The 27,802-nt window shown below is 45.8% G+C and overlaps 1 protein-coding gene across 1 annotated transcript; it reads right to left on the bottom strand.

Moving 5' to 3' along the window:
- Window positions 1-846: 846 nt before the first annotated feature.
- Window positions 847-27,802, bottom strand: GARS1 (glycyl-tRNA synthetase 1). Its single transcript, XM_084282315.1, has 17 exons — window positions 27,580-27,802; window positions 23,770-23,871; window positions 21,197-21,299; window positions 19,987-20,128; window positions 18,888-18,976; window positions 17,343-17,419; window positions 15,526-15,671; window positions 14,425-14,574; window positions 12,701-12,863; window positions 12,051-12,215; window positions 9,374-9,482; window positions 8,693-8,837; window positions 6,829-6,914; window positions 4,789-4,898; window positions 3,608-3,701; window positions 2,540-2,730; window positions 847-1,203 (listed from the first exon to the last, which is right to left on the bottom strand). Exons 1-17 carry the CDS (start codon window positions 27,799-27,801, stop codon window positions 1,078-1,080), a joined length of 2,220 nt encoding a protein of 739 aa, XP_084138441.1. The 5' UTR covers window position 27,802; the 3' UTR covers window positions 847-1,077.

The following is a 27,802-nucleotide window of genomic DNA, read 5'->3' on the forward strand; positions in this document are numbered from 1 at the left end:
AGCACCAACCCCAGTCCCAACTGCTTTGTCAGGTTGGTTTCTAGCAGGGATGGAAAACCCTACAAGAGGGTTCTAGTCCAGGGATGGAAAACCCTACAAGAACAGGACCAAAGCCCTCCCTGCGGGCTAGAGGACATCTGAGTAGGCTGAGAAGAAATTATGTGGAAGATGAGCTGACCTTGCCTCTCCTCATTAGTGGGATGAGACAAACACCAGTAGGTGTTAGGTCTCTTACCTGGTCTGGCTCACACAGGATTTAGTGCTCCCCAAACACGAGGGTGCAATTCCCCTCTCCAGCTGGGGTAAGGCACACAGCAGATAGGTTTGAGTTCATCCAGCACCCCTAGAAATCAAGATGTACCTGGGTTCTTTTCTCACCTGCTCAGGGCAGTCTCCATCCTTGCTGCCAGAAGACATTTAATGGAAAAGCAGAGATCCTGCCCCCATTCCTGCTCTCCACACTCCTAGCTGCTCGCTCCCTTAGCCAAGCAATTCAACCATGCCAAGCGAGAACAAGAACTGGCTTTTCTACCCCCTCTCTGCTCACCTGCAGGCAAATGCTCTGAATTCTGCAGAATTATCATTAAACACCCACAGCCAAAACAAGTGCTGAACTCGTCTCTTCCAGGAGCTGCTTGGAGCACTGGAAGAGGACTGACACATTGATCATCCCCTTACAAATGAGGCCAGGCAGCCTGTACCACCTCACACGAGCATCCAAGGTGATTAGAATCTATAATAGGTGTCATCCATACCTTCGATAAATGTGCAACACCCACAGCCATAACCAGCATTTAAAAAAAAATCTGGAGAAAGTACAAGGCTGCTTTAACACGGAGAACCAGGTATATATAACGGCGTTTTTATTAATAACACCTTTAGCTTGGACTGCAGTTATTTCAGCTTTTAAAGTTAAATTCAGGCAGCAGTTGAGGAAAAAAAAAACAAAAACCAAAACAAATAGTCCCTGTGTGCACAAACAATGCAGCTTCGAATAATACACGATAAGTTTATTTCATATTAACATGAACAGTAAAAACTGGAGAAGTGATTGGATTTTATTTCAGTTCCTTTTATTTATTCCTCTATTGTGTCCTTTTTGCCAGTCTCTTGTCCCTCAAATTGTGGGTACTTTGCCTCCACGTCAGCCCAAGTCAGATAACCGTTCGCCAGGTCACGGATGACAGCAGGAAGTTCGGAGATCTGCAGACAAAATCACAAAGACGTATGAAACACGAAGCTACCAGTTTCAATTTGCTGGATACTTGAGGAAAACGGGTAATTTTTACAACAGCAACAGACTGAGAGCAAGACTATTATCTTCCTGGGTGATTATTTTTGGGGAGAAAAACCAGTAGCTAATAAAACCTCTTAAGTCTCAAGCCTGTGCCATTGCAGCTTAGCTACTAAGGGTGACCCACGAGGGAAGTGAAACTGTCACCATGGTGGGCCACAGCAAGGTTCATCCCTCATAATGTTAGGTTATGGTTTGGAAGGGAAAGAAAACAATGCACACATCCAAAAGATGCTGTAAGCCGAGACTTAGCCAGGCCCTATTTACTGTAAGCCCAGAACAATAGGAGCTGTCAGTTGCCTTTTCTTTGCTCCTCACAGTAGAGTCACAGCGGGAAGGATCAGCTAGAGAAACCAGAAGATTTGCAGCAAATGGGGGATGACAAATCTCATCTCTGCTACATGGCAGTGAGAGGTTGTCCAGGTGAAACAGAGACAGATGGGTGCCCCGAGGAGCTGGCCCTGCCTGTTACACTGAACTGAACCCACATCCAGCTCAGTAGCCCCGAGCACTCCAGGTGCTTTTGTGCTGTGCAGAGCTAGAACTGCTCGGCCTGGCAGATCAGAGCTACCTCCTGCTCCCAGAGGAGCCAAACTGAGCTTCTGGTGGGAGCCAAGGAGGGAAAGGCACGAAAGAGGCACCAAGGCTGCACGCCCACAGCTCTGAGCAGGTTTTGCTCCAAGGTAACGATGCCACTATAGGGATTCCCTATTCCAGTCTGTCCTAGCAGAGCGTGCTTAAGGCAGGGATGACTTCAGGGCGATGCTTCACCAGCTTTCACAGGCAACACTGGTAGGAGGCAAGCTTTGAGGAACTGTGCTCCTGTTGTGCCCTGTCAGACAGACTGCAGCAGGCATGATTCTCCTGCTCTGGTGCCTGTAGATTCGGAGAAGCCCTGCCCTCAAGAAAACAAGTAAACACATTTACTCAGCAGCCCCTGCTCAGAGAGAGGCACTCTAAAGAGCAACGCAATCAGCCTGAAGCACGGCTTTCATCTAAGAACACCACCTCCACATCCCAGGGAAACAAACGCCTCTCCTGACGTTAGCAGCAGGGCCTGCGTCTTCTTTTTGACCACTATTCCTTCCCCGGGGATTTCTCAGAACAGCTAAAATTGCCTCCCAGAGTTGGAGACAGCTCCCAGAGAAATCTTGGGGGATCAGATACAGCAGCTAAAGCTCTCCCCTCTCCCACACGGAACAGACCTGGCTCAGTCAGCAGCAAAACCAAACCACCTGCCCTTACCTCGGCTCGGATCTGGCGCATCGAGTCCCGGTCTCTCAGGGTGGCCGTGTGAGGCGTCCGGTTGACGGTGTCGAAGTCGATCGTGATCCCAAAAGCCACGCCAACCTCGTCAGTCCTGGCGTAGCGCCGGCCGATGGACCCGGAGGAATCGTCCACCTTGTGAGAGATGCCGTTCCTGGTGAGGGCTTCAGCTGCAAGAAGCGGAGAAGGGGAGATGACCAGGACTCGTTACATACTCAGCAGGCAACGTGTTCCTAGAAGAGGCTTCCCACATCTTCACAGCACTGCCTCGAGCGAGGCACCGCGTGTCCTGGTCTCAAGCAGCGTCACAGATTCTCATTTTTATTTTGACTGGAGATTCAATGTTCCACTTCCTGTCAATACTACGAACTCAAACCCACCCCACAAATACATTGCTACTTTCACAGCATGCCCCGGCCCTCAAAGTGCAACACAAACAGAAAAAAGTCACTGACTTCAGCTTGTCATCACAGTCCCACAGCTTTGCTTTAGCTCCGGAACATGCCAGCCTTACACACATGCTTGGCACGATGAGGCCAGGCCCCAGGCAGAGCCTGATGCAGACAGCAAAAGGTCCTGTCTGACATGCAGCTTGTGCTCCTGTCCTTCAGGGACTCACTTTTAGATGATACGAGTGGCAATTGTGATAGAGTGCACAGCAGATCGAGGATTGATTTCAAAAATTAGCTGGCCGACCAGAGCCAAGGAAGCAATTTGGGTCAAAAAACTAATACACGAAGCGCTGCTTCTGAAGGCTTTGCCCAGACAGTGGGAAAGGTTCCTTTTTGACACCATAAGAAAAAAAGAAATGTTTTTTACAATGTAAACCAACACATGGAAGGGCAGGGAGTTCACTTCTTGAGGCTGGACTGTGAAGTCTAGCAGACACGCAATGCTAACTGATCCCAACCATTTTAGTTCAACTCTCACTTTGCACCTGTGAGAGCCACATGATCCCAAAGCTATTTTTTCCCCTCTGCTACTGAGGAAGAAGCCTCTCTTCCCAGTGCACATCACCATTGGTCCCCCAGTGCTGTTTTCACTTACATAATTCCTTGACAAACGGCATGAATTCCTGATTCTGGCTTAGAGGAAGAACAGAGCACTTGAACGGTGCTACAACAGCTGGGAAGCTGAAGAACTGAGGAAAAAATAGAAAAAGCACAAATAAATACGAGTTTAACCGTTAGACCAGATCCTTAGGAGGTAAGAATAAACTCTGACTGAGGCTAGAGGCAGGGTGACTGTTCCAGGGGAGCAGATGTTCTCCTGTAAACTGTTTCAGGGTTCCAGCAGAAACACCTCACACACCTGGAGAAAGATTGAGTTCCTCCAGCTGTGCTCCAACCCCTCTTCCCTCCTGACATCCAACTCTTACCTCCAACCAGAGGTCTACAAGAGCTCTCCCTAAGAAAGAGATCCCCATTTGAATTACAGGAAAATGAAAGGTACAAGAGTTTTTCCAGGATATTTAACCTTATGTACAGTCTAAGGGGAAGGAGTTTTTCCAATCATCTCCCTCCCTGTTTAATTCCCACAGGTGCTTTGCATACGCAAGGAATAAAAGCAGCTCAAAGACGCCCAGAACCCTCCACAGACTCCCTTAGAAGCAAACAAGAAAAGGTGCCCAATGGGGAAAAAAAAAAACATTCCCCAACCCTTACAGGTCTTGTGGACTGTAATGTAAACTAGACACAGAGCAGCCCAGGCTCCACAAAAAGTAAAGAGGTACTGGAAAGGAGAGAAGGTACAGTCCAATGTCCTAGATCTCATGAGCAGTTTGTGATTCAGAGTCAGCTGTGGCCTCACTCTGAGCTCCTGAATCCAGAATTACAGAAGGCTGCATTTCAGGGAGGGCTGAGGGAACAAGTCTGCTGTCCCTCTTGCTGCACAGAAGCACGATTCCAGGAAAAGCAGCAAAGAGAGGGGAAATAAAAACACTGAGGAGGTGCCTTTCTCTAAATGATGGGACAGTGCCAACCAAGCATGAATCAAGAAAGAATTCCTCACCCCCTTGCCAGTAATACAGTGAGAGCCTCACACACACAGCCCCAAAATGCTCTCGGTGCATGTGTATGACACGTACACTGGCAAAAACAGCAACTCAACAGCCCACTTGGGTTTTCCTCATCTCCTCTGTGCATTATGCAGCCTTATTTTAGGATGTTAGGGGAAGGCAAATGCCTGCAGCTGGCGTTAAGCTGAGGCCCAGCAGCAGGAAAGCTCACCGTTCTCTGCTCGTCTCCTTCCCGAATGCGGAACGTGTGCTCAAACACCGTGTACATGATCCTCCCAATACCAAATGAGGGCTCGATTACATTTGGGATGATTTCTTCCACTGAAATACAACAGAACGCACATCATCATGAAAGAATTTACACAAAAGAAGTGTTTACTGCAGCTGCCTTTCTGCTCATAAGTTCTGATTATACATAGCTAAGCACATGAAAATAAAAGGTTAAACATTCCTGCTCTAAATACACATACCTGAACGAAAAAATTTGGACTTAATCCACATTCAGAATGTATTTAGGCTGTAAATAACAAGTCAGGGCCCCTCCCCTGGCCCTGAGAGCAAACAGCACAGCTCACATCCACACAGATAAAACCTCTTCCACTTCACGACAGCAAGACCTTCCCCAAACAGTCCTCGCCCAATGCCAGGCCACAAATTATGTCCAGATTACTCTGTGGCATGGACCAGAACTGTGCCCAAGGCCATGCTAACAATTAAACAGCCTGGATGATGGCAGGGTAAAGCTTTCGCTCTGGTCCACTTCAGTTTACTGTTCCAGCACAGCTTCAGGAACCAGCAGCCTGAGAAGAGAAGCACAGAGCTTCAGATCTGACTCAAATTCCTCCGTGTTCCTGCCTCGTTCAGCTGCCTGCTTCAATGCTGTTCTGCTCCCTGTTCTCCTTCTCCTCTACAACATGTCAAAGGGAGGGAGGGGAGAACGAGGATTAACTACTTAATGTTTGCAACAAGTTCTCAGATGTGATGTGCTGTACTTTATTATATACCTGTCATTCTTCCCTGTCCTCGCCACACATCTGTCAAGAAGCTTCTTCCTCCTTCTCCCTTCTGAGCATGAAAGGAGCTCAGTGATCAGCTGCACTGCTCAGACAGGTCAGCTTTTTAGAAAAAGCTCAGATGTAGCAGCTGGAGAAGAAACAATGACTACAGGCACTGGCTGCTTTAGAAAAATCAAGGGTGGAATCCAACTCTGCAGCTCTGCACACTCCGTGTGCCTACAGAACCGACCCTCCTCAATTAAGCACCTAATCCCGAGTGGGACTTCACCTTCCAAAAGGGTGATCTCGTTTGGTTTGTGCACTGACTAACCAGTTTCCAAACACTGGTCAGTCAAAAAAAATAAAGTATACAGAAAAATGGAGAGCAATGCAATGAAACAGGTGAGCACCAGCTCTGTCAGAGCAGCAGGCCGAGCCCACATCTGCTGTTTCTCCTGTAATGTCTGTTCCACCTCACTTTGCAGCTCTAAATCAGAGTCACAGATCTCTGGATGCAAACAGCTAAGAGACAGGGAAAGCATAAGCTTTGCCTCCTGCTGCAGACAGCTGCCAAACTGCCAAAATGTTGAAATTTGAAGTAAAATCAGCCACTGCAGTTCTACATGCTGGGCCCTAGCAGTACCACAGTCACTAACAGTTACAACTCTTTGAAGTTATGATGAGGCAAAGCTTGGCACAGCACCAGCCTTTGCAGGCTAAAAGACACCTGGATGTCTCAGTGGCTCAGCAGCTGCAACAAATACAGTCTGCACACGCTGTGAGCTGCTGAACTCCTTCCTAGGAGCACACACCGTGCTCCCAGCCCAGGGCAAGACGATCCAGTAGTTACATTATGAGCTGGGGGAAAATCCACCTCAGACTCCAGCTCTGTCAAAGACTTCTCAAATAACCTTAGGTGAGGACCTCAAGATGTCTCTGAGGAACTCCCAAAGCTGGCGTACCCTCCCCAGTTCCCCCTACAGCAGTTTCCTACAGCAGCTGGTTCTCAGCGCCGCCTTACAAACCCCAGAAGACGCAGCAGGAACATAACAAGCAGCCCCAAGCCTATTACACAGGTTACTGAGCAGCCCCACTGCTGTTCAAAAAGCTTTCAAACTTCCAAGAAAGTAACATTTGACTTTTTTCCCGTGCTGCAGTACAATGCTAACAGGAAAATGGAACTCATGAAGTCCACGTTCAAAGCGTATCCTGCACTGCCTCTTATCTCGGGTGGCCAAACAAAAATAAAAGCTCACCGTGTAATGTTTTCTGAAATCTCTTCACAGTAACCATGTCCTTTGTTAATGTAAAAGTTTTCCCTTCGGTTTCAACAGTGAATTCCCTGCAAAGGAAAAAAAAAAAAAAAAAAAAAGGCATTTAAAGGCTACACCAATAAATAAACAGGTTTTATTTCCTTGATTATATCAGTTGGTTGACTTTAAGAAGAGGTACGGTCCCAGAGACTAAATCCCAGAGATCAAAGAAACGTGGTGTAGCCATTAAAAGAAATTTATGTTAATAATAAAATTACTACTTATAAATTAAAAGCAACCATTCTCATAATCACAGCAAACTTAGCTGTGGTTAACAGCCTGAGGCAAACTCAATTAGGAAATGGAAGAATCTCACAACAAAGCATAAAAAACAAAAAGAAAAAAAAAAGCACAAGAAACAGGCACTTGCTGCAGAGGAATGGACTTCTCATTCAAAATGAGTAGTCCAAAGGTACCCTACATCTTCACAGACACCAAGCAATGGGGAGGATAAATATGGCAACACACAGTTTTATGGTTTTTTTTTTTGCATATTTCCAAAGCTTTTGATATTACAGTCCTCTAATTTTTCTGTTGCTCCTTTACTTGACTTGCCACTGGCACACATGACTTGCTGAGGACAACCTGGGCTGTACTGAGCTATGCCACCTGCCTCGCTGAAGCATTAGGATTACTGTAATGAAAATGTGTTTAGGAAAAGCGTGTGCTAATCACTTGTGTTTGGACCCAATGCCAAATGGGCTGGAGCTTACAAAGGCTTCACCCTGAGAGCAGCCACAGTGGGATGCTGAACTTAAACAGTCACAACTTGCAGCCCCCTACCCATTCAAACCTACGGCACCAATTAAATCATTTTTACTTATTTTTAATAATTTTAAATCATTAATGATTTAATGATTTAATAATTTTAAATCATTGAATCATTTCAGCGGGACTCTGGATCACCCGGGTTCACTTTCTGGTTCTGATCTGTCTACAGTCACCATATCCTGCAATAGTTTCTCTCCTCATTTTGAGCATTACTGATTTGGGTTTCTATTGTTCGTTTGTGTGTGGTTTTCATTGTTAGTGTTTGCTTTTTCTTAGATCAGGGAAAGAATGTTAAAAACTGTTTAAAAAAAGTTGAAAAAGCACTACCATTCTAGAATATATTAATTGTTCCCACACCTTGCACCTTTTCAAGCAGGAAATGAAGTTTATTTTTATTACTGCACCATTCGCCTTCCCATGACATACACAGCTGTTGCCCTGCTTCAGCCAAATTTGACAACTGTTGAGATTTCTTACGTTTCTTATTTCTGCATGTTTTAGGAAAACAGGTATGCAGGTTGAGGAAATATATACAAGTTGGTGCCCCAATGACAGACCGTAAGATGTGCTAAAGCATGTCACTAAACACTGGAGAACACAAATACCAAAGCTCTGGTTCTCATTTAACCAAATCTTTGAGTTCCATCACTCTCACCACTGTTTAATTTTAAGGTGAACTATAAAACTACCTGCTAGTCCCAGTCAATTCTGAAACCAGAGTAGGGAAGGTGGCAAACATCTCCCGTTTCTCTGAGGTGTGTCTCTTTTATGGGACAATCCCACTGAAGCCAGAAGCTCGTTCCCATGCAAACAAACATTTAAATGCCATGCTACAAGGTTGTGTGCATACTGAGATATGTTGACGGATGACCAGCGATGATTTGGTGGAAGAGACAGCACTAAAGCATTTCAGGTGATCCACCCAGCCTGTTCCCACAAGGAAGCTGCTTTCAGGCAGCTCACATTAATCCCGCAGCACTTTGGGAACCCACATGGGATGTGTCAGAGAAGAGCACCCCACACACAGCCAGCTCACCCTTTGTCATTCAGCAGCTGCTCCCTCTCGGTGATGTAACACTCATCACACATGGATAGGAACTCCAGCACCACCTTTGCATCCTTCTTATAAGCTTTGCCAATGGCTCCCTTATTTGCCTCGAACTGAACGATGTTGACTGTTTTGTACGGTGCAGTTAAGGAGTCTGAGATCACAGAAAGCAAGGTCTGGTGCTTCTGCTGCATCAAAGCCAGCTGCTACACACCACAAAAAGCACACTACTGGGTTAAGAAACTTCCCTCCAAGAGAGGAAAGGGGGGAAAAAAAGCATTGAAAGGCAGGTCACAGATTTTTAAAGAATACAACTTTTTAAAGTATAACTAGCAGCAGAACCAAGGAATGGTGTGGAGTTACCCAATAGAGTAACTTCAAATTCATAATTAAACCACGCTCCACAGCCAAAACAGAGCCCAGACTAAGCTAGAAAAAAAAAAAAAAAAAGCCAAGACAGTAAATTGCCTTTGCCCACAGGAGTAAAATCACCCCCATGCTCAATTCTTTGCAGGTTACTTCCCGAAGCCATGCTGATCTTAACTGCTAAATCTGTTCCCTGATAAAATTTGCAGATGTAAATTGAAAAAGAGCTGCACAGATCTCCAAGACGTCTCACGGTCGAATGACTTTTCTCTTCAAGAGATTCTGGTTTATTCTGAAAGGATATAGGTTCTTTGAGAAGCTTCTCAGCTACAAGAGGAACTTTGGTGGCACGGGCATGGCAGGAGAGGTCATAGCAGGAACGATCAGCACAGCCAACGATCTCGATCCAGCCCTGAAAAAACAAAAGCAGAAGCTTTCACCAACACACTTTTTTGTCCACTTAACCGTCAAAATTATGTTTGCTTGCTCTTAAGCCCCCCCCCGCTTCCATGACTGTTTTTTCTACATAATTAGCTCTATCACAATATGCAGCCCTCGCTCACCGGTTTGCTCCTTCGTTTGAATGACTCCATTTGTTTCCAGAGGAAACGATCAGCTATCTAACCAGCGTCTGTGCTCAGGGCCAGGTTTTCCACATGACTTGGCAGAACACAGCACTGTGCCAACAGCTTGGGGCTGGGGCCAGAGCATACAGGCCTATCACTCCCGTACTACACGAAGACATCACGCCTCCAAAGTTTTACCACTCTGCAAGCATGGAATAGACAGCAAGCAGCCAGCCACATCAGAACGGCCAAAAAACACTGGTTTATGAGCTACTAAGACACAAATAACATGTAAGGGAAGTGCTTCTTTCAACACGTCAGCATGGATGGCAAGCAGAAATCTGAAAACGCCATTCATGGATGCAGAATTGATGAAGTCTCCCAACGCATGCAGCAAATGCAACCACCAGCTGGGTTCTCTAAATTACAATCTTGTACAAGTAAAGGTGCATCAGCATGGACAGACAGGAATCCTGAACCTGTTTTGTGGTTTTCCAGTTTGCAGGGAGTCAGGAAAAGTATGTGAACACCTGTGAATATGCTCAGAAAACCACGCTGTTCCAGAACACCCTGGGGAATTATTACACCAATAACCAACAGGGTACTACAGGTATTTCTCAGGTAACACAAAACATGACGATTTTATACGAATGGATTTAAAGCTACCCAGAGGAGTTAACTTACTGCTGAGTACTGGAATTCAGTATAAATATTTTTGGTCATGGTTGAGTGACAGAACAAAATCTGCATCTAGCTCACAAGGAGGTTTTGTCCTGTTCCTGGGACTGCTGCCCTTACCTCAGGGCTGGGCTGTTAGACCTACTGCTCTGTGAGTGCTGTACTGATCCAGGACAAGGCTCGCAAAGTTCACTGATCTTACTTACATGGTGTGGCCCACGTATGTCCAGCCTGTTTTAGGCTGGCTCCCGAGCAGCTGGCTGGGAAGAGAAGCTGGGAATACATGGCAGACAGTTATCTACATTCAGAGGAAGCCAGTCCTTCACTTGTTCCTACAGGGCTTTCCTATATGACGACAAATCACTCATCCAAGCTGCTGCATTTTTTTTCTCCTCATCTTAATTTTAGTATAATTTTAGCTGCTACTTCTCTAACTGGTTCTAATGAAGCATCGCTTGAGTGAGAAGCCTGTCTCAGCTCCTTAAAAGAAGGGAATAGAGGGAAACAACCCACAGACAACAAAACAAAATAAAAAAGCATTCATTTCAACCACCAACCTCTTCACCCCTAGTTTGCAGGAGGTTCTTCCTGCCCACAAATAAAGCTGCCTGAACCATCTGATGCCTTGACCCATGCCCTTTGCGGACACCTGTGTGCTGCATGAACCCAGTTTGGCTATCCTGACAGAGACCACAGATGGAGTCTACTCACATCAGCGTCCCTGCAATATCACAGGCTAACCCTAAAGACCTCCAGAGAATCCCTTCTATCTTTCAACCCTTTACTGGATTAGATCACAGAGTTCTCTAGGTATTTGCAGGAATCGGCACATATCCTAAACTCTTTGGAAAGGCTGGGAAGAACACTTATTTCATTTTTTTTTTCCTTAATGTATAGTGAAGTATCTTCTTTTTTCCTGATTCAAGTCAGGATAATAGATTCTGTACTCTTGAAGACAGGAATAACTTCCCCTACTCAAAATTGATAGTCTACTTACTAAGTTTCAAAAGAAGTATTTTGGAAGACAATCATTTCAAGTGATACACTTTGGCTGACACTGAAAAGCCTGAAAGCTCAGCAAAAGAATCTAAAATGAGGTAAGTCTGGCCCCTAGCTACTTACTGCTGATTCACCTAAAAAAAAAAAAAAAAAAAAAAACACACACACACACACACACTACAATTCTCCAAACTCCAGCCAAGAAGATAAGAGAAAAAGAAAGCTTCCAACAAGGCCTGAACTGAAGAGCTCTCGGTGACTCAACTGGGAGATAAATAGTCTTAGGAAATTTTTCTCTCAGCACCAGCTGCCTGAGCTGGCAGGCCTGAATTCTCACAGCTTGGAAATGGGAAAGGACGAGAAAGCTTTCTAGCAGGAGAGAATCTGTCCTGGAATAACGCCTCCACTGAAATAAGTTACTGGGGGGTTACAGTTTTGGCAAATTTGTTTTTCTTTCATTCCAGATGAAATTCAACCTGCACAAAGTCCACAGGTGCCTTCAGACTCCAGCAAAGGAGCTCAAACAGTTCAGAGACTTTGTAGGGAGCTGACCTCTCCCCTGAAGCCCTCCTTGATTCAGAATAATTCCTCCACAGTGTGTACAGACCAACACAGGCACGAAAAGAAACATCAGGCTCATCAGCCCTAGCTTTAAAAAGCAAGCAGCACATCGGAGCCTCCGCCTGCACTAACAGCAGATGTGACAGGGACATTTGCCTTTCCACTTCGCCACTTACATAGGATGTTTTGGACTCTGCGTCCCAGCAGTCACAGGCGTAATGAGCCATCTCATTCTCCATATGCTGTCGGAAGCGCAGCTTGTCTGGGGAAACACCGACCTTTGTGAGGAAGAGGTAGATTCTGCCGATGAAGTAACCAAGAACGGAGTTATTGATCACACCCTGGAAGGAGAGAAAGCAGGAAGAAAAAACACATAGAAATTAATACGCAGGGAAGGGAAAGCGTGATTTATCACACCTCCACAAACACCTTTTGGCAGATATTAGTACTCCATACTACTCTTTTATCAGCTGAGTGATACCTACCACTATCCCAGTACTACCTGCAGCCTTTTATCTCTGATAACCTTTGCCTGGCAGTGGTTAGGGCCAGGCCGGATGGGGCTTTGAGCAACCTCATCTAGTGGGAAGTGTCCCTGCCCATGGCAAGGTACTGGAACAGGATGGGCTTTAAGGCCCCTTCCAACCCAGATCACACTGTGATAACAAGGGCCATGCTTAGATCATGGTCACACTGATGCACCCGAGAGGACTGAGTCTTAAATCAGGAAGCAAACCCCAGCTGGCACCACAAAGCAGTTTGTAACTAAGCCTCCAGAAGAGCATTCAAAAGAGCAAGCTCTGTGTGCTCACACGAGGAACATTACCTGTTGGACAGCATCTCCCAGCCGCATTATATGGGCGGACTGCCCGCTGACCTGGGCCTTGGAAGAATACAGGAGGATGTTCAGATCTGCCACGTTCTCAAATTTGGGATGACTTTTCTCACTGGGATCCACAAAGTGCTCAATTTCTGCCATGGTGAATTCCCTAATGGAGACATCAACAACTACTTAAACTCAATATTCTGTGCGTCCGCCACAACCCCTCTAATCAACAATTGTGCTTTTGCCTCTCACAATTAAGTCAGCATTTAAAAACATAAGCAAACCAGAGCCAAGGCAATGGACAGACTAACACATGAACCAGACTTGACACTGCCTTTATTTTCATCTTCAAACTCCTAACGCAACTCCCCATAAACTCCTTGAGAGATATCCAGGCCATGTTTATCACCACCTTGAATCAATGCAGAGAATACCACTGCTGGAAATTCTCCAAAATTTTTGTAGTTTTTCCAGACTATCACGATGCCCATGTTAAAAGTACAGTTTCCTGTGGAATCAGTGAGGAATAATCCACTGACTTATTCAGCAGTCTTAACTCATATCAGAGATACCTAAAACAGTCAGGTGAGAGGATAATTTCTTGAAAATAATTATACCACCACATTCAGCAATGGTGTACATCCTGTTTGAGGAGCTTGTTTCTAATACATCTATGCTCACGCATTGGTTTAGCCTTCTTGCTTGAAATCAGTTTACATTGAATTATCTTGTTATCCTGAACCTTTTAGAACACCTCTGCGTAATCACTAACTTTAAATCACAGGCATCAGGATATAATTTGCTATGATAGCATAATAACACAGTCTCCTGTAAATGTGCCACAAGCGTGTAATTTATTTTTGACTGGAAATGTATTTCCATAACAAAAGTTGCTCATTTCCAGATGCGTGAGAACAGGAGGACTGAGAAATTTCCAAACAGTTCCCTTAGTGCTAATGATGGCACTGCCACTCAGCGACATTTAAGGCACTGTATTAATCAGTTACCAAGTTTGCAATACACACTGCCTGTTTGTACAGCACAACCACGCTGACTGCATGGGAGTCCTCGTTCCAAATCAGACAGAGGCATCTGTTCAGAATAATTCAGTTAAGATACAGCGATTACCCTGAAAGAAGTGCAGTAATCACTTTCACCCTGAGATAGAAAGCTTTGAAAATAATTCTCAGTAATAACCCTGAGCTTTCCGGCTTGACTGATGCTGGGACACAAACACAGGTCTTGAGTCAGGTTATCTCCTCACTTCCTCTCTGTAATAAGCTGCAGAACTGAAACAAGGAAACACTGCTGCAAGGTCAATTGCATTTTGATTTCAGATTTTAGCTTTAAAGTAAACAGTATGATGTAACTAAACAAAGTTGCACACCTTGTAGAAAACACAGCTACCTTTAATGATTTGTTTAGTTCATGGTGGAAGCCAAATTTTGCTAGCAGAACTGAATTTAATCGAGGTGTTTCTAATAGAGCAGCTATTTCACAGATCCTACTTCTCTCCAAGCCTGGCTGGTGAGAAATCATTAGTTAAAACCTTAACTAAATAAGTTCTTTGCCCGTGAACCCTGTGACTGACTGGGCACCTTATCAGGAGCACGCTGGGATAAAGCACGGAAGTGAAATAACAAATCTTTGTATCAACACCAGAACAAATGGGAGGTGCCACCTGTGCCAGGACACCCCCTGCTGAAAGAGGAAATTTGCAGTACCTCACTCTGATAAGGCCAGAGCGGGGCGAGATCTCATTTCTGAAGGAGTTTCCAATCTGGGCTGCAGCAAAAGGGAGTTTGCCTTGGTTAAACTCCAGAAGACGTTTGAAGTTGAGGAATATTCCCTGTGCGGTTTCTGGCCTCAGGTAGCTGAAAGGAGATGGGGCAGAGGGGAGAGAGGAGGGAAAAAAAAATCACCATCAAAAATTGGTGGGGAAAGCAGTGAGAAAAGAAAAACACAGTTACTACAGAACTTAAAGGAACTTTTTTTGTCTCGAGTCTTTTAATTACAGACACAAAACACTGAAGCAGCAGGCTGAGGGGAGGCAATCAAACATCAGCTGTGGCCCAAGTACAGAACCTCACAGGTACTCCTAAAAACAAACTGGATGACTTGGCTGCTTTTGAGATGTAAGGATGGAAAGGGTATTTTTATGAAGTACAATGTATTAACCAGTTACAAAGTCACAGCATCACAGAGGTCAGAGGGAGTGTTTTCTCCTTGCCTGCCCTACGTGGGTCTGGGCAGAGCCAGGCTTCTTCCAAATGTGGATTTTGAAGGGAAACTATGACTACAGCTCTGCTATGACACAAACCGTGGTTTCAGTGTCCCTACAGTGATCTGACAGTACGAGGGCAGTAACGCCTACACAAACCATTCCACGTACTGCACTGGGAAGCACACGACACCTACCCTTGATCTTCTATCACAAGGAGTATCATGAGTATCCTATCTCTGCTTCTGAAGAGGGAAGAGACTTACTCTTTACTTTTGGAGATCCCAACTGAAGAAAAAAGCCTCTACACTCCCACAAAAACTACAAACACCTAGTCGCTGAAGTTACCTCATCCCACTAAGTAACTTCATCCTGAAAAAGGTACAAACAGTTTCTCTACAGGCACCAGGTAACTTTGGGTCCACAACCGTCAGTTAACTGGTTTCCTGGAAAGCACAACGCCAGCCAGCAAGGTACAGCTGTGATCCGCACAGTCGGGCAGCTTCAAGTGTTTTTATGACTGCAACAGCTCCATGTTCCTCGTGTTAACGTTAATCCTAAGTGAACTAGGAAGAAGGGGGAGCAGAATGTGATTGGTACTGACCCAGGCATGTTTCCTCCAGGCCCAATGGAGGTCTTGAACATCAGATTGAAAGAAACAGGAGGGGAAAGGTCATTCCCAGTGATAGGAGACTTCACGTTGTAGTTCACAAAGAGATCTGCAAGCTCTTGCTGGCCGTAGTTGTCCAACTAATATCAAAACAAAGGAGAAATATTTTAATTAGCAGACAAGCTAACTGGAATGAATTACATCCTCTTCATCTTTTACTGAGCCTGACCCACAGCTCTGAAGCACCTGCCCAAAATATTCCTTTTTAGCCTAATTTTTTTAAGCAAGCTAAGTTGTTGTTTGAAACAACGACAGAAGTGTATCTCAGGAAGCAGCAAACTCATTTTAGTAATGTCGGTCCCCAACTCAGCCATTCCATAAAAGTCTACACAGAATTGCAAGCATTAAGGGTAAGAGTGGGTGTAAAGCAGAAGAAAAGTCATCAGGACTACATCAACACCCACTGGTGGCTTCGTCTGCAGTTTCAGCTAAAACATGGGGAGCAGTGTGTCAAGAAGAAAAAAAAAATACAGCAGTGAGGGAAAAGAAAGCTAAAATATCTGCAGTGCTTTGTCTGCATTCACTTCTCTTCCTCCTGCTACAAGAAACACCATATTCAAGCCATGCATTTGATACTCCCTTTTAGAGCTGCTCTGCATTTTAGTCAAATAGAGCAAATCTGCAGCACAGGGCTTCTTGGTAAAAGAATTTTCATTTGCTCTAAAAGCAGCTTGGATAGATGCTTTCACTTGTGACATAATGTCAGCCCCTTCCAGAACCCTACTTTTCACTGAAGGACAAGAAACAAACAGTAGGAGCACAAGAACTGTAATTTAACTACACAAGAGCAGCAAATTCTAGCATTATTCTGAGCACGTAAGCACTACCATTTGCATATGCACATTTAAATGTAGTTTCTATAACGTAAGTATCATAAGGGACCTATAGTGCACATTATAATCATGATTTAACACTCAAGCTAATAATCAAATGAGCTGTTTCTAACTCTGCCACAAATCTTCATGTATCAGAGAAGCCTCAAGACAGGATAAAAAATTAATAGAAGGATTCCTTTAAAGGATAGTGAAGGTTCAGAGCTGCCGTGTGACAAAGCTAATAACAGCTGCTCAGTGATGCAATGCACTGGAGAGAAAAAGTGGCTGCTTCTGGAAGGAAACATCCACTCTGTTATGCATGGCTCTGGAAGCAGTTATCCTAGAAGTCATGAGAACATGTCGTGAGAACAAACATCAAAAACAAACTTTTTTTAAAAAAAATAAAAATCTAGAGGCAAATGCTTGTACAGCTGCTCAGAACACCAGCCTGGAGCCCCAGCTATTTTCACAGTAAACAGAAGAAAATTAATGCAGGGTCTTGGACACAGAGGAACAGATCACAAGTGCTTCAAAGTCTTGAACCATATCAATTCAGTGCTGAGGTGGTTCAGGAAAAGCCTGCCAAAACTTCCCATCTGTATCTGTTTCTTTGCATCACACTCCTGCATTGAGGCTTCAACAAAGGTAAAAGGGGGATTCAAAAGAAAGAAGCTTTCTACAGAGAGTAGAGTGCAACACAGCAGACTAGCTCCAAGGACAGAGCTTCAGCCTAACAATTCTGTGTTCAAGAGACACCAGCAGTAACTCTCCAGTGCAGAAGGAAGATGTGATTAGGCAGCAAGTTCCCAGTATCTAGGAACACGTATCTCTGAGGTACACACTTCAAGAGGCAGAGAGAAAACTGCTACTGTGTACTGCATTTCCCCTATGGCACAGGCATCCCTAAAGCAGTCACCTCCTCACGCAGCCACCTACCTGTGTGATAACATTTTCCATTTCTGCCTTTTTCTCTGCTGTGCACTTCTTGTCAGACATAAGCTTCTGCAGATGAGCTGTGAGCAAGAAAAGTACACATTGAGTTTATATTGCAAACCTAACACCAACCCCGACCTAAAGGTAGACAGTAGAGGAGGATCCTCCAGCATGACCATAAGTGTATGCCCACCAGCTGTCCTGCTGGTCTCCATCAGGTTAATTCCACTCACACCACCAGGGCAATGCTGATTTGCAGCACAAAAGCTGCAGCAATTTGCTGTACCAACATGCAACAGGGAAAACAAGAGGTCCTGCTCTAGTTTATTCCTGATCCTGATTCCTGTAAACCCAAGCAATGGTTTTGTAACCCCTTTCTCCTTTATTTTCCTTCCATGAAGACTGAAAATTAAAAGTAACGTCTGATCCCAAGCCAGCAAGGCTAATTTTACCCAAATACACTCGGAGGCACGTACTGACTTGGTACAGTAGGGTTAGGCACATTCCATGTTAAAGCACAACATCCTCCATGAAATACAAAGGCAAACAGCGAGGGCAAGACTTCCCACTGCCATTTGGGAAAAGGAATTTGCCTTTTTAGTGGCACTAACAGCAGGTGGCTGTTCTCCAATGATGGGCTGCAGAAGAGAGCAGGGACACTCTTGTTTGTGGGCCCGTTTTGTGTGCAAAGTGGGCAGAGGCTGGATGGTCTGCTTCTGTGTTTGTTCTTCCCCCACCTCCCCCCAGTAAAAAGAAGATTCAAACTGAGTACTACAAAAACAGTTTAAGGCTGATATAGACTGTTATACACACCTAACTTCCAAGAAAAGGTCTAGAAATCTAAGCAGCACAACCCATTTAAACCTACAGCAGAAAAATCCTTCCTTTCGCAACAGAGCTGTACGCGAAAATGTTTTACAAGAAGTTTTTTACTTTTAAGATTCCTTCATGTAATTTCTTTTTCTTCTTTAAACAAATTTAAATCAATAACCAGGAAAAAAAAAATGTGAGGACTTTGCAAACCTAAGAAATGCCTAAATTCTATTTAGCAGTCCCAAAAGCTGGCTGAGTTATAGGGTATACAAAGGTCAGCAGCAGCCCTGTAATGGACCCTTGTATAGGGAAAGCGTGCTCTGTCCCCTCGTATCTTCATTAAATCATTTCCCAATTCTGAACAAAAAGCAACTGAAACACAAGAAAAGTCCAGAACATGGCAGAGAAAAAGAACCTTTTTATATGGGAATCCTCAGCTTAGACAACACAGCAATGTTTTATGGCCTGAAGATGCAGCATTTTGTAAAAAGGGCCTCAGCTACATTTTTGGTAGAGATCCCATAACTCATTTAAAAACACTAGCACAACATTTTTGTGGGACTGAGAACTTAGGGAATCTCTGGTATGGGCAAACAGGTTATGAATAATGCACTATAAACACAACTGTGAGTGACTGGATACACCAACTGGCCCTCCCCAGAAAATATATTCTTTTCCCACGTTACATCACTGCAAGAAATCCCCAAACATACCTGCCTTTAACTGAAAACCAACCTTTTAAGAGATGATCAGCACGAAAACACTCCCCATTTTTCACATCTTTCACCATGAAGTCAGCAAACTTGTCTACGTGGCCAGAAGTCCTAGAACAGACAACAAATAAAAAAGGAATATGAAAGCTGCCACCGGACAGTGCTGGGTATGGATGGTGCAAGCCCAGTGCAGGGACCATCACCAAAGAGAAGTCCTTCACACCACGTGCCCAAGCTGCAGGTTCACTTTTGCTTCAGGTTACAGATCTCCGTTAAGCAGTACCATCCTACAGATGATTTGATCTGTGAGAAAGTACCAATACAGCTAAATCTTAAAGTCGGTAAGTGAGATGACACTTAGCTACCTTTAGAAACCACATTGTGATTGAAGCAAGCAAGAAACAGGCAGTTGTGAGGGGTCCTCAGCAGTTCAGGTAAACAGATTTCCACTATTTTACACCAGTGACCCGTGACAGCTCCTGACGCTCATACTGTGACCCACAAGAAGTAATGCTGTTGCCTCAGCTCTGACTCATTCCAAAAGCTCCTGAGATTTTTAGCAAACCTGTTGGCACTCTTAGCAGAAACGTGGAGGTGAAAGGGTCCAGAGCCTGAATCACACTCTTGCCCTTGAAGGCAGTCCCTCCACCTGGGCGTTGGATACGAAGAGGGCTACAGAAGCACCATTTCTATTCAGAGCTCTGTTAACACACTGCCTTTTGCCATCCCCCTGCAGAGAAGGGAAGGATGGTCCAGCATCCAAACTGCTGTTCTAAGCCATGGCCCAGCCGTCCCCATTTTAGGACGGGCACGTCATCCTTTTTCTCATCTTCTTGACCTGTTAGAAAAAAGGATAACGGCAATTTCTTACCTAAGGGGACTGCTAGGAGACATTAAGACATTAGGCTCTCAGGCAGATGGGTCCCACTGCTCTCCCAGGTTTATGGAACAACACCTTCTCTCACTGACCTGTGCAGTGATACCTAATTATTTTGCACTAGAGCAGGGGGATGAAATTGGGTGACCCAGTCTCAAGATCCCCCTAGGCACTTTTACAAAAGCCTGTAAAAAGCAGCTATGACCAGAAATGCCATGCTGTAGAAAGAAATATCCGTATTTACTTCAAAACTGGCTCTGGCGTGAGCATGGTGCAGTCAATCTCCAGGATTTGCTCCTCCTGTATAAAGTGCTGTCTCCATGCCTGGATGATGTTGTTCTTCAAAGCACATCCAACAGGCCCGAAGTCATATAGCCCACTGACACCTGCAAGGAGAGAAAGGAAAAAAGCATTGTAGGAGCAAGATGGTATGAAGCTGCATTGTTTGGAGGAAAATGCCTCCTTTCTCAGCGTCCCCATGGGTTCATTTGAGTCTGAGGTCATTTTCTGAGTATGAACTGCTCTGTGCTAAGCAGAATAAGGACTGTGGGCTCTCTGTGGGGTGCTTTTTGCATGAAGACCCACAACAAAATCTGAAAGTAAATGCTGCAAAGCATCTAGAGAGACAGTACCCTACCCTATCAAGTACAGTTCAGTTGTGGGGTGCACTGGGGCATCAGGTAGTGGCAGAAGGTGAAGCTGATACACTGATAGCTGTAAAAGCCAAACTCCCTTCACCAACGGATTATATCTTGTGGACTGTTTTGTTGGGGGCAAACTGAACACAAATGAGGTGGTAACGCATGTTCCAAAACAATACGCTGTTTCAACAATAAGATGTGTGCCAATCACCAGTTTAGGCAAAAAATGAAACAAAGAAAGCTAATAAACAACCCCGAGTATTTATTTGCCTTAAAATAAAAGAGCAGTAACCATACAGTCACTGCGCTGACCTTGAGCTGCCTCAAATCAGCTCTCTGAAGAGGTTTAACAGCCACATTTGTTCACCTGCCCAATAAAGTTCATTGATAAAGTTCATTAAGGTAACAGGTTCTAAAGTTCAAGTTAGTTTTAAGCATTATCTTGCCAAAAAAAGCTCAAAAAATGGTTGTGAGGAAATAAGCTGTTCACCCCCCTTAAACTCCAAACACCCTACTCCTCTGCAAAGCAACTGCGTTCAACTGTGTAATGCTCAAATCCTGCAGCGTAACACCCACTCATTTGCACTCAGAAACCAAAAGAGAAACTATGAGGCTCTCCTCCAAGACTTTAGGGAAAGGAAACCTTTTGGAACGGCTAACAGACTCAAGCAGGAGAAAGTTTAAAGGCAAAAAAAAAAAAGATCTTTCAAGTTGCATTAAGATAACATCCCAAGAGAACAGCATTTCAGATAGCTAGAAAGACCAGAACATTAGCCTGAAGGGATTAGAATTTAAATTTCTTTAAATCTGTACCTCCATAAATAGAGAAGGCTTGATCATAGAAAAACCTCCTTTTCAGGGTGTCTTCCATTTTAACTCTGTCCACGATGTCATCTTTGGGCTGCAAGGCCAGCTCCTGTAATTGAAGCAAACCAAAAGTAGTTAAAAAGCTGCAGTTTCTGACAGGACAAATCCTCTCCGCTCACCATTAGGAGTCAGAAGTCTGTAAAGACCATTTTGAAGCAAAAGTATCCTGCCAACACGCTCATTTTCCAAAGAGAAGTGGACTCTGAGATGAACATGATTGTCTGAACGTGGCGTTTTAGACACTTGAGGTGGGCTCATCTGCCCTGACTTTCAGATAACTAAGCCTGAGCTAGCCACCTTCAGCTCTCTTTACAATCTATGGAGAAAAATGGCAATTTCCAAAGCAATTCTCCCAACCTATTTCTCTCTCCTGACTATAAAGAGAGCCTAAAATGACTAGCTTAAACTACAAGCATGTAACTTGCAGTGCAGATGAAGCTTTTATTAAAATGTTCCGCACATGAAAGAATTTTTGCTGCAAAAAATATAAACAGCATCAATCTCGTGCTTTGCCAGAGGTGTGTGTTTAGCCATTTGCACAAAGAATACTTTTAAAATGTAGACTTTTACAAATACAAGCATACAAATTTTATAGTTACAGAGTGTCTAAATGCCCCAACTGAATTCTACAAAAATGTTTTGCAGCAGATACACTATTTTAACTGAAATCCTACATTTAGGCAGAGCAATTACATATAAACGTCTACTGGCTTGTCTCAAGAAGGACAGAGTGTTTTAACATAGAAAAACATTATTTTTTCATTGGTATATCTCTGACAAAAGTAATTCAGAGAGAACAACTGTTTATGACCCTAAATCAATAGCCTAGGAACAATTTACCTGATTTGGATTTTTGCAACCAACTCCAACAGAGAAGTCAACAGAATTGAACGATTTTCTTCAACACAGACAATTTGACAATTAGAACAGAATTAAGCCAAGGAGTTCACTAAAGGAATTTGGATCCTCTAGCACCATCATTTTGAACAGTATTCTGCTTTATATATATACAGTATGACTGCTTTTTTTTTTTTAAAGCCCCTAGAGACGCATACAAACAGCCACCATCTATTAAGACCACAGAAGCTCTGCTGCTGCCATCAGCATAAGCCCAGGTGTAATTTTGCAGGAAAGTGAGTGAAAGACAGACAGGGCACACAGGAGAGCAAACACCTCAGCAGTACTTTTAAAGCATGGCGAGAGAATCCATTGGACACTCTGCTTAAAGAGCGGAATCACATTTCACAATCGCCAGCTTTTCTTAACAGAAAGGGTGGCTTTTGCCCAGAGATGGACAGAAGAACAAAAGGGACAAGTCCAGTTTTGAACTGGCGGGGAGAAATGGCCAGCAGTGCAGGAAGAGTTGTAGCAGGTACAGAACCCAGAGAGAATGGTGAATAAAATGGTGAACAAAATGGTGCAGAAGTCAAAAATCTTTCTATCTGGCTTCAAACTGTATTCATAAATGGAAGGTAGAGAAGTGCCTGTAGTAGCCATCAAGACCCTGTACAGGCACAGAATCATCTACTGACCTTCCAAAAGATACGGTTTGAGAATATAAATCCAAGGAACTTAAGCACTACTCTGTCCTTTTCAAGCCATCAAATTCAGAGTCACCCTGCTCTCTTTAAGCAGGAATCACAGGACTTGGCGACTGCACCAGCAGCTAAAGCTACCAAACATTCACACTGCTGCCTCCTGCAAAAATTGCAAGCGACCACGATGCATTGCTGGAAACACTGTCAAGAGAAAGCACTTCACTTTGGGTGCTGTGCTGACAAGGGAACTTGCTGTGTGTGCAAGGTCATTCGTGTGCTGACAGCGACACAGCCCACATGTGTTGTGTAAGTGGCACGCACGCCGCTCCGTGGCATCCCACAGGCGCTCTCCCAAAGGAAAGGTGGGGCTCAAAGGGCTCCCAAAATTCCTGATCCGCCTCCTCGCTGCTCTGTGTCAGGTTTCTGAGGGCTGAGAGGCAGAACCCGGATGGCTCTCCACAACCCTTCGTTGCAGGAAGGCCTAGCCACGCGTACAGGTTTCACACGATGGTTTCAAGGCACGGTTCTGGGCTGAATACCAAGCGAAAATGACATTGCCTTGCTCGGGTTAAATGCATGCAGCCAGCCACATTGCCAGGCCCAGTGAGCACTAATTGTTCACCCCACATCACTCAGGACAAATAGGGTCAGCGGGTTTCAATTTGGATACCTGCACTCTCACAGAGAGTCAGCCCCAAGCAGTGCTGTACTTGTTTATTCTTTCTTTTAGAAGCTGCACCAAAACAATGAAATATAATTTAGCAAGACCCAAGCAGCTTTAGGTGAAGCTTCAGACATGTGGGTTTTCATATTTCAGGAGTTTGCTGGTGCTAGCTGGAAAGATCACTTTTTAAACTATTTCAGAAGTGAATTCAAACACTCTACACTCTATCCATCTATAGATGTGCTTAAAGAGCATTAAACAGAGAGAGAGGCTTTTCAGGCAAAACTGCAGAGCTCAAGTTTAATTTCCAGACTCACCTTCGCTTCTAGGATCCTCTTCCGAGCTTTGAGCTCTGCTACAGCTTTGTCTATATCCACCTGGGGAGCCTTCTCTTCCTTCAGCTTCCTTACCAGCTCTCCCTAGAAGAAGAAAGAACAGAAAATGTGGACTCTCTCTTCAAATACCACCAACGACAACCCTCCTTCTTTCAGCTCCTCTGGCAACCCAAAAGGAGGAGGTTGTGCTGTCTCCCAACTCTTCACAGGCCTCAAGAAGATAAAGTCAATCAGTTCAAGTGAGAAACATCTTGGGGAGCTAGCAAAACTGGACATCGTTAGAGAACAATTAATGCAACCTCCCCCACCACCCCAAAACATTAAATCCCTTATCTGTTATTATATCTCCATGTGCAAATACACTTCGCCGTTCATCATTTCACAACAGACTTCCACACACCCTGATTTTCTGTCTTTAAGGATGTACCAAGTGGATTCCCAGGTGGTTACTACAGGCTTTGTGCTCTCTCTCATTATAAGGTTTCTCTTCTTTCGGCCCCCTTCACTCGTCTTCCAAATTTTAACTTTAGACTTCCTCTGCCAGATCTGGCCAAAATGGCCCAATAAGTACACAAATTTGTAGAAGGCCTCGTGGAATACCAACCTTTTTAGTTTAACATCTAAGCAGGGAAGACACTGCACTATCTGTCAATACTATTGCTGTTAAAACCAGTAGCTTTGGAAAAGAATGGGGTAAAAAAAATCCTGAGTATTTCAGAGCAGCAAAACCTTCCTTTAATTCACCTTAATTCAGCCTTCCTTTCTGTCCACTCTTCTCTGGCCAAAACCAAGGTGCACCTTGAATTATGAGAAGGACACAAAGAAATAGCCCCAGGAGGAGAAGCACAGAGACATCGATACCTCAAGTAAGATGATCTAAGGATGGGATGCTCCGAGTTGAGCACTGTTCTCGTGCCTTACACTCCTCCATGAAACAGAAAGAAAAAGGAGATGGCAACATTTCCACTACACCTGCCTTCTCCTACAGTCGCTGCTTCTGCCATGAATATTACAGGAACCCAAAGAGAAGAGAATCCACACCAGTCAGATCAGAAAGGGTTCTTTCAAAGACTGGGGGGTTCAAAGGCTGGTTTTATTAATAAACGGAAGAAACGAGTGCATGAAAGCACACACACGAGGAAACAAGAGAAATCTAAGAGATGTGCCGGGCTCCCCAGCCCCGTGGGGCACAACCTGCACGTTTCCTTCCTGTTAACCGGTCCCACCAAAACGTGAGAGTTTCACTGCGGGCTTCCACCGCCGCTCCTGGGTAACGTGGCAGAGGGAGGGATCTGATTTTTTTCTTTTTTTTTTTTCCCCTTCTCTCTTTTAAAGTAATAAGTCCAAATTGCCTTTGTTGAGCTTAAGGGGGGGGTCGGCAGTGGAAAAAGCAGCAAGGCGGCAGCAAGGCAGCTGCTGCTGACTCAGAGCCGTCACCCTGCTCGCGGCTGAGCATCGAGAGGCAGCGCACAGCAACTCTTTGTCCTGATCCCCAAGCGAAAGAGCCCTCAGACGTAGGCAAGAAGAAAGGGAAAGAAAAAAAAAAAAAAAAAAACACACACACACAACCGAAGCAAGCAATTATGCTTGCTGACAGGACTCGATCTAATTAAAGCTCCGAGCCCAGCCCAGAGGAGGAGTGCACAGCAGCACTCGATGTGGCAAATTTCACTGCAGCTTTGTCCCACGGAGCAGTAAAGCAGAGAGAGGGATCCACCCCTGGATCACGGCAGCTTATTGCATCAGGCGCTGCTGCAGGAGGAAGACGGGCTGCTCGCCTTCCTCTCCGGAGGTTAAGAGTCCCTCTGGTTTAATTAAAGCCTCTTCTCTGCTTCTCCGGGGGCTGGCAGACGGGGTCGACCGTGCTGTAATGTCTCAGCTTATCATCCTTCCTCCCTGAGCTCTTGTACAAACACCTCGGTGAGATATTGCTGTGAGCTCTATGTTAAATATCCCCGGCCCCAGCTCAACGTGTTCACCCACACACCTTGCCCTGGCACCCCACGCTTCTGCTCTGGGCCCACCAGCACAAAAAAAACGGGGGCACCGGTACCCAACAGGGCAAACAGCAGCATCCACAACGCAGGATTTTACAATAAATCCACCAGCTGGTCCCGGGGATCATCATTTTCTTTACAAGGAGCTCCCCTGCCAAGGCATTAGGCTGCGCAATGATTCATAATAAAACCTCACCGAAGCGCCGGTGTAATTAGAGGGCCGTAAATCCACTCATTTAATGGGGAAACACGCACGAATCCACCAGCCCACGGGACACACACGTAGCCGGGCACAAGACCACGGATTCGGCCACCTGAAGGAGCCCGGTGGGGATCCCACACGTGGAGGTACGGGGAAATCCCAGGTGCACGCAGCACGGGGGCCGAGATCGAGGGTCGCTTACGAAACCAGAGGACGAGCAAATCCTCCTCAGGTAAGAAGGACGCTCGAGATAACAGCTTCACGTGCCAAGGAGATGGAAGGAGAAAGGTGTGCAGCCCCAGCTGACCGGGCACAGCCGCCTTTAAGATGTTTAAGGATGATCCAACAACCAGCGCATAAAGAAATGACTATTCCTTACCATATCGGGTGAATATACAATTATTGAAAAAGGTAAATTACCCCCCAAAATCCAACACAAAGTCATTTCTACAGGGAAGTCATCACATGACCCTGCAGGATGAGGAAACCTCTGCAGGCTGCTTTATAGAGAAAGCACCAAGAGCCAGCCACGGGGCCCTAAAAGCATGGTGGGGGGCCCTAAATGCATGGTGGGGGGCCCTAAATGCATGGTGGGACCAGCCCCGGCTCCAGCCCCAAGGAGGAAAGCCCCCGTAGGCTGCCACCTGGATCCAGTGGGCACCACATGGGGAACCCCCAGAGACCCCAAAACCGAGGGGGTTTGGGGACAGACCCACTGGGAGTCCTCACTGTGGGCTCAGGGGGAGGTGTATAGGGCACTGCAGTGATCCCAAATCCTGCATTATGGGATGGAGGCAGGCAGAGCCCTATGAGGCTGTGGGGAAATGCTTTGGTTCCTGCACAGGGGGACCCCACAGCTGGGGGGGGGGCAGAAGGGACCCAGGGGGCCACGGAGGAGGGGGTACACAGCTGTCAGACAGCCCTGACCCTAAGCAGGACCCCCTGGGACAGCAGGGACCCCCCCCCTCAGGGAGGTGAGGGGCACGTCAGGTCCCATCCCCAACCCATGTGGGTGTCCCTATATCTCTGTGTCCCCCCATATCCACGTGTCCTCCCTGCCCTCCTGTATCCCCCGTCATATCCCTATATGCTCCATATCCTCCCTCATCCCTGTATCCCACCATATCCCCACACCCCCCCGTGTCACCCCCATACCCTCACACCCCCATGTGCATCCCCCCAGCCTCCCCCATATCCCCGTGTGTCCCCCCAAAACCCCCCTAAATCCCCGTGTCCCCCACAGCCTCCCCATTCCCCCCCAAATCCCTGCGTTCCCCCCAAATCCCCTCCCTCCCCATATCCCCCCACTCTCCCTCATATCCCCGTGTCCCCCTATTCCCCTCTAAATCCCCACAACCCCCTTACACCCCTCCATCCCCGTAACCCCCCCAAACCCCCTTTTTCCCCCACTTCCCCCAAAAACCCCAATACCCCCCTAAACCCCCTAATCCCCGTTTCCCCCCCACATCCCCATGTCCCCCCCATTCCCCCTCAATCCCCATTCCCCCCCATATCTCCCCACACACCCCAAACCCTCAAATCCTCACAAATCTCCCCCCAAACCCCAAATTCCCCTCAAAAATCCCCCATTACCTGATGCCGCACCGCCTGCCGCAGCGGCGCCAGCACCCCTTCGGCGGCCGGGCCGTCCATGAGGGAGGCTGCCGGTACCTTTCCCGGTACCTTTCCCGGTACCTGAACCCGTTCCAGCCCCAATCCCGGTCCCGGTGCCCGGCCCGGTGCCGGTACCGGCAGAGCCCAGAGGGGGACGAGGCGGCGCAGGGCGGGCACGGCGCTGAGGGGCGGCCGCGGCATG

Source organism: Netta rufina (genome assembly GCF_964035555.1).
Source record: "Netta rufina genome assembly, chromosome: 2".
Classification (NCBI taxonomy): Eukaryota; Metazoa; Chordata; class Aves; order Anseriformes; family Anatidae; genus Netta; species Netta rufina.

Coding starts and splice junctions, on each gene's coding strand:
- GARS1 (XM_084282315.1), bottom strand. CDS start 27,801: ATGCCGCGGCCGCCCCTCAGCGCCGTGCCCGCCCTGCGCCGCCTCGTC. Junction 6,915..8,692: donor CAGCTGCTGAATGACAAAGG/GTGAGCTGGCTG, acceptor TTTCCTTTGCAG/GGAATTCACTGTTGAAACCG. Junction 3,702..4,788: donor AAGGAGACGAGCAGAGAACG/GTGAGCTTTCCT, acceptor TTTTTTCCTCAG/TTCTTCAGCTTCCCAGCTGT.